This window comes from Mobula hypostoma, unplaced genomic scaffold (genome assembly GCF_963921235.1).
Source record: "Mobula hypostoma unplaced genomic scaffold, sMobHyp1.1 scaffold_127, whole genome shotgun sequence".
NCBI lineage: Eukaryota > Metazoa > Chordata > Chondrichthyes > Myliobatiformes > Myliobatidae > Mobula > Mobula hypostoma.
Window position 1 is genome coordinate 288,232 of NW_026948242.1, and position 11,592 is coordinate 299,823.

General features: G+C 43.3%; 1 protein-coding gene across 1 annotated transcript in view; it reads right to left on the reverse strand.

The window, feature by feature from the left end:
* LOC134342153 (scavenger receptor cysteine-rich type 1 protein M130-like) overlaps positions 1-9,755 on the reverse strand; it is a gene marked incomplete at its 3' end in the record, with an annotated part of 37,027 nt that extends 27,272 nt beyond the window's left edge. The window contains exons 1-3 of the mRNA XM_063040126.1: positions 9,520-9,755; positions 3,960-4,069; positions 179-211 (exon numbers count right to left, since the gene is read on the reverse strand). Of these exons, the coding sequence (XP_062896196.1) occupies positions 179-211; positions 3,960-4,069; positions 9,520-9,755 (379 nt within the window). The remainder of the gene's footprint in view (positions 1-178; positions 212-3,959; positions 4,070-9,519) is intronic.
* Between the last annotated feature and the right edge of the window lie 1,837 nt (positions 9,756-11,592).

Below are 11,592 nucleotides of genomic sequence, written 5' to 3' on the forward strand. Positions count from 1 at the left end.
TAACTCAAAGCTCAGTGTTTTTTGCAAGACTCGTGTAAGATTCCCAGAAGGTTAATTTACAGATTCAGTCTGCGGTATAGAACGCAAATAGGCCTTTATTTCAAGGGGATTGGAATTAAAAAAACGAGTTAGTAAAAAAATGAAGTAGTTTCGCGCAGTGAAAAGTTAGCAAAGTTACCTGACGGTTCTGGCTGACAATCCCCGAAGCGACCTGAAATGAGAAATGCAGAATTAGATTTGCTTGTGAAGTAGTCGGATTAGGTTGTGTGGTCGTAGGATGTTAGGCGGAATAGTCAACAGAAGAGAAATAAAGTCAAAAACGCAAGACGGATTAAGCTGTATCTGCGGACGAAAGCTATTTGTATTTTTTTTTATTTTCATAGGTATTGCGCATTCTGCCTAAATGTTAAGTGAATTTCCCATTTCTTTGGTGCCCCTTATTCCCTGGATGTTTCCATTTCATACGGCAGTCAAGCATTAAACATTTTATCCAGATACTTGAAAGGAGCTAAAAAAAAAATCGTTCGCATTTTCCATTAGAATCTAAATCATAATATAAACCAAGACAGGGAATAAGAATATAAATTTCAGCATGTCACTAACTGTGATTCGTCGCATCCGTGCACTGGAACACAGGAATATGGACTGCAAAACAAAATGTTTCGTTGTATTTCTCCTGACGCGCAATGAAAGGGAAGCTAAATGTAAAATTTGATATATAATGTAAGATAAGATCATAGATAACGAATCTCATTCCATCACTGTATGGTGGATTAAAACTAAAAATCTTCGGATGATTGAAGAATAAAACCAAAATTATTAGTAAATATTCACTGTATTGCAGAATGATTTCAAAGATGTAAAACGCTTCCAAAATCTAAGTCTAAGTACATTTTTTTCAAATTCCTTCACTTGAACATGCCACATGGTGGCAGACAGAGCTGTAACTAATAAATAACAGCAAGAAAGTTGTGCACAAGCCTTCAGCCAGGAGCAACTGCAGCTTTGGGAGCTACGCACATTCACTGAGTTATTCATTCCGGATGCCGATACGTAGATTCCTAACATCAATTTATCTCCAGTTCTAGTCAATTCCAATTTATAATCTGTTTGGAATATCATCTGACAACAGCCGCTCGTTTGCAGAGGGATAATTTCTGAGTCTCACCTCACTTAGTGTAGGTGCAATTTCAGAGTGAACCGTTTCACAAAGACCTCAATAGGAAGTTCAAACGTGTAAGTCCATATAATTAATGGAAACAGTTCTCTAACGTCAGCGATTCAAACGAGAACTTGCTTAAACAATGGAATATAAAAAAAACATCTTCAATGAAGCTGCAAAGTAAACACATCTCAGTGTTCTATTTTCATCGTCATGAGTTGCGAACAAATCTGCCCGATTCCTGATCAATTCAGCCACTATACTCTAATCATACAAACAAATTAAGCTTTCCTTTGCACGGGAAATTCGTAGGGGAAATATATGTTTCAATATTGCGTAATCATAATGTTATTTCTGTGTTCTTCTTTCCAGTAAGATTGTAATATTTAGCAAGATTGTAATAAACATGCGCAAGTGAACAGGTTATTAATAATTTCTCTTCACTGCCCAATAATTTCCATATTCTTAATATACTCACTGGTCCAGATCTGCATCATCGTCAGTGCCACGACAGTGTGCAGCATTATAGCGGTGGTCATTTAGAAAGGTTTCTCAGGAATGTTAAAGGAGCCGGTACTGCAGACAGCTGAGAATCTCTCCAAACCCTTCTCACGCTCCACTTGATCTGAACTTTTTTTTCTTTCCCCCGAGTACTCAATAATTCTCTCTGAACCGTCAAATTTCACATATTGAGTTGTGAACCGCAATTCACTGAAACGCACCAATGAGATACATTTTGTCCTTTAATGGAAATGATGGGGCCATCTTCTCTCATTGGCTGTGAGAAACCAATGAGCAGTTAGAAACTGGAAAGGCCATGAATCCCCGACCCGATGTGTGCATCGAAACATATCCTGTCTTGTAACTTTGTTTAAGATCTGGTGAGCTTTCTCTGAGACCAGATTACTCAACTCCCATTTTCCCAACATCATGCTGTTCGTCTCATTGATAATTTGCTCAGCGATCCTGTCCCGACTCACACTATCACTAGTAGCATGACAGCATCACGCCTTGTTGAATGCTCCTTTAAATCATGTTCCTTGCTGATCAGTTTTCGGTGCGGAAATGGGGGTGGGGGGTTGCAATACAAAAATACTTCATGCTGTCGTCAATTTGTCCATCTATGTCTCACGATTGCAGGCAGAATATTTTCTGTTATTTCCACGCAAAATCATCAAAGAAATAACAAAAGAGTGCTGTATACCATCCTCTGGTGATACATGGAATTATCTGAAATATATCTCTCCGGGAATTCATAAATCTCCAGGAATATTAGTACGCACTCCAGAACTTGTGTTTTTTTTTCACGTTTTAAAATGATAGTCAGTCCCCTGACATTCCCTCCTTTTTTGCAAGGTGCTTTATTTCCCGGTAGTTTATTTCACGGATATGGTCTCGCTCAATCAGTCACTCACCCGATTCAAGTTTCTCATATGCCCAGTTCACTGACTTAGTCCAGAGGTCAGATAAGGTACGTTCAGTGAGATTGAAAGATAAAGATGGTAAAGGAAGGGGCCTTAAGTGACAGACGAAGTTGGAGTTCTAGTCACTAAAGGGAGAAAAATAAAAACATAGCTCATGAAATCGGATAAGGTATTTAGAGATATATAGAGAACTTTATCAAGGAAAATAAACTCCAAAGGTTTCAGAACGATCTTAACAACTTGCTCAAGAGGAATCCTAACTACATGTGTTGCAGTTTCAGAACAAGAGACAGACTATGGTGGGGGTATTACTGCTGAAGGAGCATGGAGCTAATTTGTGTCAGGAGTCAGAGGATGTCGGCAAAGTACTAAATCAGTTTTCTGCATTTAAATTCATGAAGGACAAGGATACAGGGAAAGTGAGATCAGAGTGTGCTATTAGAATAAGCTGCTGAATTGTGAAGCAAAGAGGTCGATGTTATTAAATGATTTGAAGGACATTAAGATAGACACATTCCCATGGTCTGATAGGACTTATCCTACCTAATGGAGATACAAGTTGGAAGAATGTTGTGCAATCGATGAAGATTTCTGTACTTACTGTCCATTCAGCCAAGCTACCAGTGGATTGGATCTCAATGTTGTTCCCATGACTACAAATGCGAGCAGACAATTGAGTCCCCAATGAGTGTTGTGAAATTAGTGGGGTAGATTGCCAAGGATAAGATTGATTACAGGAAAAAAGCAACATAGGGTAGGAGTGGCAACCAGCATGTTGGTTTTGTGTGGAAGAGGTCATCGCAGAAAAAAAGTGAATTTAGAACTGTAGAAAGCGAGTTCAATGATTTAATGGATTCGCCTTGGGTGGCTTCGGCATGGTGATTGGCGTTCCATCTGTTAATGCTTTCTATGGTGGGTTGAACATGAAGATTTAGATACACAGGATGCCGAGCCACATGGAAGTTTGGGTGTAGAACTCGACAGACTATGGAGGTTGCAGCGTGAAATTCTAGCTTGGAGACCGTGCCTAGTGGTGTTCTGCAAGGGGCTGTGTTAGGCCGTTTGTTCCTTTGAAATAACATAAACATTGTGGTTAAATTTGTGGATGATACAAAATGGCGAATGTCTGAAAAATGAGAAAGATCTTCAAAACATTAAATAGAATATCATTAAAAGTGATGGCTGAAGGGATTTAAAATATGGGTCAACCGGGAAACATTTGAGAGAGTGTACCTAGGGAAGACACTAGTATCCCGGAACAGAAATGTGTTGCTTGTTAGGAAGATGAGGGACAAGGCAGCTTAACTTTCGGCTGAAAGGAGAGATGGTGGTGAGATGGCTGAATTCCCATGACCTGATAGGATTTATCCTACCTTTAGGAGATGAACGTGGGCAGATCGCTGGGGAATAGACGAAGATTGCTGTATTCACTGTCCAGACAGCTAAGCTGCCAGTGAACTGGAGCACAATGTTTATCCCTTGACTGAGAAATCGAAGAGACAAATGAGACTCTGATCAATGATCTGAAATCTGTGGGTGGATTGTAAGGGCTAGGATTAATTACAGTCTGCAGTACACATAGGATGGGAGTGGAAAACCGATATCGTTTCTTTGTGGAAAAGGGCATCTCGGGTCGGCTGGTGGCGCACTGACATCGGCGCCGGACCCGGGAGCGGAGGTTCCCGGGTTAGAAAGCAGTCGGCTCCGCTCTTGCGTACATGCAAGGTTGACCTCGTAAAATAAAGCGAAAATACTGCGACAAGATCTGTGTGAGGAGTGACGCGCCACACAGTCACAGTCTCTCTCTCTCTCTCTCTCTCTCTCTCTCTGCGCGATAGTTGGGTTCCGTAGACTTTCAGAGAGATCAGGAACATGATGCGGCTGGTTTGACTGTAAATATGCTGGTAGATATGGTGTGTGCAATTTTGTGCGGATTTCAGCAGAGATATCATTGGCGCAAGAATCTGTTCCTACTGTCTATCGGTTTAGTTTCTATTTTCTCTGGCTAAGGCACTTGCTATTCTCGTTTTTTTTTGAGTTTTTTGCTGTTTTCTATGCCCTCATCAGAGTTTGTTTTTATTGGGACATAATGACATACATGTATCTCAAGATTCTTTTTTTGTATGTCTCCACGTTTCGTAATTCAAAGTCGTCTCCAGAGTACAGTGGGAAACCATTTTCTGGAAGACGGCCGATCCTCCCCGTGTCCTGGAATCAAATTGGTAGCAGCAATCTCACTTGGACGTTAGGTGCACAGGAAGTGTGGAGGAGCAGAGGGATCTGGGGGCACATGTCCGCAGATCCCTGACAGTTCCCTTACAGGTAGATAGGGTAGTTAAGAAAGCTTATAGGGTGTTGGCTTTCATAAGTCGAGTGATAGAGTTTAAGAGACGCGGGATCATGATGCAGTTCTATGAAAGTCGTCTCCTGGTTGGAAGGCCACACTTGTAGAGCAATCTCACTGTGTGCCAGTTCTGATCGCCTCATTATAGAAAAAGGATTTGGAAGCATTGGAACAGGTACAGAGGAGGATTTGGAAGCCAGATTTACCAGGATGCTGTCTGGTTTAGAGAGTATGAATTATGATCAGCGATTAAGGGAGCTACGGTTTTACTCTCTGGAGAAAATGAGGATGAGAGCAGACATGATAGAGGTGTACAAGATATTACGAGGAATAGATAGACTGGACAGCCAGCGCCTCTTCCCCAGGGCACCACTGCTCAATACAAGAGGAAATGGCTTTAAGGTAAGGAATGGGAAGTTCAAGGGGGGCATTAGAGGAAGGTTATTTACTCAGAGAGTGGTTGGTGCGCGGAATGTACTGCCTGAGTCAGTGGTGGAGGCAGATACATTAGTGAACTTTAGGAGACTACTAGACAGGTATATGGAGGAATTTAAAGTGGGGGTGGGTGGTTATATTGGAGGTGGGGTTTAAGGGTCGACACAACATTGTGGGCCAGGGCCTGTGCTGTGCTGTACTATTCTATGTTCTATGTTCTAATACAGCAAAATAAATAAATAAATACATTCATACATACAAAATCAAAGCTGAGATGAGCAACTAAACGCTATTGCAAGGCAAAGGAGAACAAGTCACATGCGAAAAGCTGAAAACATCCAACAGGCCCGACGAAACTTGTAGTCTATGAACCAATCTTGCATTTATCTGTCGAATTTCTGTTTCTAGAAATAAATTGTGATCAACGTGAAAATTTCTAAGTCAGTCAGTACATTTTCTTGAAAAATATGCGAAATGAAAATGGAAATGCGAAGGAACATTAAGGAATTTGGAAAAGAAGGACATATCTGAAATCGCAGAATGAATGTCATCATCTTTTATATGAAACATTGGGCTGTGACTAAGCACAGTGAACTCAATGCTGAGTTGCATAAGGATCCAATGCACCAAGTGAAAAGATAAAACAGTACAGAATACTAAAGAAAGGCAGTGAAAAGGGGAGAGGAAAAACAGAATAGTTTTAGAAACTAAAACTGCAGGGAATTCTGAGAAAATTGGAAGTATTTTGGGCAGAATGGAAGACGAATGTCCAGCTGGATTGGACGCTGCCTCAGGCTGTGTTTTCCCTATGCCAAAGTTCCTTTGATAATGATTTTATCATATTTACTTCTGGATTGGATGCAGTGCATCGATGGACAATGAAGCCTATTGACATACCGGTATACACGATGCTACTGTATCATAAAATAACCCTGAGAAATAAGGACACACAACATATGACAGTGGCCTCGCCTTCGACTCATTTCGAAACCTAGATTTCCACAACATGTATTATCTATCTGGAATAGGTCACAACTGATTCCAATGAATATTGTTTTGCTACTCCAAACCCATATCATCAAATGCATTCTCCCCAATTTCAAAACATTATTGGTGTTATATTCTTAACCAGACTCTTGGTATTTTTCGCACCTGTCAATCCCGAGTACAGCTTTGGGACGGCAAAAAGCAATACAAAAATTCAAATAATGCAGCAGCTGTTTATGTCTTCAGTCATATTTTTGAGGTTAAACTCATTGATCTGTTAATTTACATTCGCAATTTGAAAAATTTTGCTGCATTTTTACATGCAGTTTGAGCTAATAGTTTATTGGCAGATCCGGCACTCGAGTTACTTTCGATTCTAGCTGTTAGCAGGGATTGCATTGACTTTAAAATGTGTCAATGTAATCAATTTCTCCTCTCCCTCCCCCTAACACTGTTGACACTAAGAACTGCTTCAGAACAAGAACATGTGCGTTCTCTTTCCGTGGCATCTTGCCACGACTTTAAGGTAATGTAGCCGCTCCTATTTTAATAATAGCATTTCAACACGTGTCTTGAATCTTCATGTCCCTAGGAACGTCCAGATAGAATATTTGCACAGTAATAATTGAATATAGCGCCTAATATTCATTCATTCATTCTCTATATAGAGAAACCGTCTTGTCACATTCTGCAGCAATGTCTCTAAAAAGTGCTTTTCTGTTGAGCTCACAGGAAACACCTGCTGTTGCACATATCTTGAATACATCTTCTCCTCTGAAACACATATATGCGGTTTCTATATTTATTCTGTAATTACATTCTGACTCAAATGTTTATGAGCCTAATTTTTGTTCCAGACTCTTCATCACTGTGCGAATGTTTAGTTTGAGTTCTGAATAGTTATTGAGGAGAACTTACTGAGCTGGCCAAGGATCTACATAGCAAGTACGGACAATTCAATTCTGAAATGGTACGAATCTTGGTTATACAAGTCATTGGCAGTCATATTGTTTCAAGAGTTAAATTATATTGCCAGTGTCTAAAGGCCTGGAACATTGTTCTATTGGTGCAACTGGGCAATGTTAATTCAGCTAATCATATAATTGTTGAATGAAAACCTAAAGTTACTCATGAGAATTCTGAAACAAATATACTGCTGATGAAAGACACCACACTACAGAAAAGGATCTTGGCGATTGTGGGGATGACTTAAAGCGGAAAGAAACTCTTGAGCATATAGATATTAAGGATATAAAGAAAGAGAATATGCTGGAACAGTTGGAAATCATCCAGTTGGATAAGACACCGGGACCGGACGAGATGGAGGGTTGGAGGGTTGCGAATGTTGTTCCCTTATTCAAAGAAAGGGAGTAGAGATAGCCCAGGAAAGCATAGATTTTTTATGCTTAAGTATTCACCACATTAAAGTCCGTATTTAGTAGATGCCCCTTTGGCAGCAATTGCAGCCTCCATTCTCTGTGGATACAGTAGATCTCTAACGGCTTTGCACAAATGGACACTGCAATTTTCCACATTCCTCTTTTGAAGAACCACTGAGGCCCTGTCATACTGCATGGGGCTCGTGAGCGAACATCCCTTTGCAAGTCCGTCCAGAAATTTTCAATTGGACTGGGGTGTGGACTGAGATTTGGCCACTGTAGGACATTAATTCTGTTATTTTAAGCCATTCCTGTATAGCTTTGGCTTTATGCTTGGGGTCATTGTCTAGCTGGAAGACATATCTTCTCCCAAGTTGCATTTCTTCTGCAGACTTCCTCAGGTTTTCCTGTGGGATTTCCCTGTATGGTTTTGTAATCATTTTACCCTCTACATTCACCAGCTCTCCAGCGCCGACTGCAGTGAAGCATCCCCACCGCACGATGCAGGAAGTATATAACCTTTAGTCTGTGGGCAAAAAAAAAACTCATTTTTATTTTTATCAGACCATAGAACTTTATTCCCGCTAACATCAGAGTCTCCCACGTGCCTTTTGGCACACTCCAGCGGAGAATTCATGTTAGTTTTTTGTTCAAAAGTGGTTTTCTCTTTGCCACTGATGGGACTGGTGAAACACTCGGACAACAGCTGTTGTATGCACAGTCGCTACCATCTCAGCCACTGGAGCTTGTAACTCCTCCAGAGTTGTCAAAGATCTCTTGGTGGTCCCCCTCACTAGTTCTCTACTTGCACGCTCACTCAGATATTCAGGACAGCCCCGGCTGTAGCCAGATTTACAACTGTGTCATATTCTGTCCATCTCTTGATGATTTACTTAACTGTACTCAAAGTGATATACAGTGATTTGGAAATTACCCTGAATCCATCTCCTGACTGTTGCTTTTCAGTAAAGTTTTTGCGGAGTTGCATGAAGTGCTCTTTTGTCTTCATGGAGTACCTTTCTCCCCAGGATACCGCCTCATCAGCAGTTGGACCTTCCAGATCCGGTTGTATTTTTACTACATTCAATTGAAAAAAAAACCTTGACTGCACACGGTGATTTCCGTTTAACTGATTATGTGCCGATTGGCTGCACCAGTGATGATTTAGTGTGTTATATTAAAGGGGGTAGGTATATACTTATGTCACCAGTTATCTTGTATTTCACATTTGTAATGGACTTAGATCACCTTGCAGAGATCTGTTTTTACTTTGACTCGAAAGTGACTTCGCTTTTTCTTTTGATCGGTATAAAAACACAAATCAATCCTTGCACACTGTTCAGGTTTTATACTTTCCCAGTAAGGTAAGGGTCAATCTGTTAAAGGATCCACACTGTGAGCGGCTGGGGAAGCGGGGCTGGCTGAGACTGGTAAGGTGGACTGTGGGCTTCCCCGAGGAGCGGGGCGACTAGTTCTCTCTCTGACGCTCCTGAAATCCATAATATAATCGAATGGCTGCGGGATCAGAGAGTCCAGACAATTTGTGTCGTCCCTCACGGCCAATTCATCCTTCATCCTGTCCGAGTGGCCCTGTCAAAACACCCCCCGTAGGGCCTCGTCATTCCACCCGGAGTCTACGGCTAAGGTCGGGAACTCAATGGAATACCTGGTCACTCTTCTCGAAGCCTGAAGAAGAGTCAGCAACCGTTTTGCGGCGTCCTCACCGCGAATAGATTGTTCGAAGACTTTCCTAGTTTCAGCAACAAAGGAGGAGTAGGAGGAACAAACCTCTCGCCGGTTATCCAATATCGCGGTTGCCCAAGCCAAGGCATCCCCTCGTAGCAGCCCATGATGTACGCAATCTTTGATTTATTGGAAGTGTAGGTACGTGGCTGCAGCTCAACGACCAGGGAGCATTGTAACAGGAAGGCCCGGCACCTACCTAGGTCCCCGGCATAGGGTTCAGGCTCGGGTACATACGGCTCTCGAGGGGATGGTGTTGCTGATTCCCGGGGCGAGGCCATCCCGAGCGGTGCGGTTTGGGTAGCCGGGGTTCTAGGAGGGTGTGGAGAAAAGGAAGTGGAAACTCGGTCCACTTGTTCACTGACCTCCTGCACATTCGTGGATAGTGTCCAAAGGTTTTCGGCGATCTCCCGAAGTAGTTGGTTGTGGGCGCCCTATAGGTAGCCCTGGCTGGCCAGGGCCTGTTGTACGGGATCCGTGTCCTCTGGGTTCATCGCGGTCAGTTCGCTCTGTTGCAAGGACGTGGCGCTGGTAACGAACCCAAGTGCTGAACACGGCCGCGGAGGCCCAGGGGGGAGGAGTTATGGTCGTAGCGAACGTGGAACTGGTGTCCAGGAGAGTCTTTAACTGGAGTCTTGGTTGTAGTAGCGAATTCAGGAACGATGCTAGACTTAGAACTCATAGTCCTAAGAAGCATGAAACGAGGTTACTCATACACGAGTCGACCAACGAACTGGCAGACCTTGCTGTGATCACAGGGCCTTTATCCTGCAGTTTCTGATGGGAAACATGTGTGTGTAGTTAGGGGAACCTGGGAATGATTGGAAATTAAATGAGGTGATTAAGGCCTATTCCTGTGGTAAATAGCAAGGTGGGGAATTGCCAGAAGGGAACATCACAGTAACCACCCCCATCCTACCGCTTCAACGGGAGCCTCCAGGCGATCCTACAGGACTGTCTGGATAGTCCCGAAGAAAATCCTGGACGAGGGAATGTCACAATGGTGTGCTGGGAACGGACCCACATGCAGGACGCAAACACTGAAGTACAAGGAACAGGGCTTGACTAGAGTAGGAACGTGACAGGATACAGGCAGGGAGCAGGGACAAGAACGCAGACTTGGGCTAAGGAAAGTGGGGCCAGGACTAGAAACCATGGGCTAGGAGACAAGGCGTCGACTCCGAGCCCGAGACTGGACAAGGACCCAGAACCTGGGTCTTGCCTCGGGCTCGGACCCCAGAACCAGGCAAGGACATGACATGGCTTCAGGACAGGACGTGGCTGGGGTCTAGAGGCCTGGGCTTGGCTGCACAATGGAGTCTTGCGTCTTGAGCTTGGAGGCTGCGGACTTCAGGCTTGGGTTCTTGGAGCTTGGCTGCGGGATCTTCGAGGCTTGGACTTTTGGAGATTGGCTGCGGGATCTTCGAGGCTTGCGTTCCTCGAGCTGAAAAACATAGAAACATAGAAAATAGGTGCAGGAGTAGGCCATTCGACCCTTCGAGCCTGCACCGCCATATATTATGATCATGGCTGATCATCCAACTCAGAACTCCGCCCCAGCCTTCCCTCCATACCCCCTGACCTCCGTAGCCACAAGGGCCATATCTAACTCCCTCTTAAATATAGCCAATGAACTGGCCTCAACAGTATCCTGTGGCAGAGAATTCCACAGATTCACCACTCTCTGTGTGAAGAAGTTTTTCCTCATCTCGGTCCTAAAAGGCTTCCCCCCTATCCTCAAACTGTGACCCCTCGTTCTGGACTTCCCCAACATCGGGAACAATCTTCCTGCATCTAGCCTGTCCAATCCCTTTAGGATCTTATACGTTTCAATCAGATCCCCCCTCAATCTTCTAAATTCCAACGAGTACAAGCCCAGTTCATCCAGTCTTTCATCATATGTAAGTCCTGCCATCCCAGGAATCAATCTGGTGAACCTTCTTTGTACTCCCTCTATGGCAAAGATGTTTTTCCTCAGATTGGGGGACCAAAACTGCACACAATGCTCCAGGTGTGGTCTCACCAAGGCCTTGTACAACTGCAGTAGTACCTCCCTGCTCCTGTACTCGAATCCTCTCGCTATAAATGGCAGCATACCATTCGCCTTTTTCACCGCCT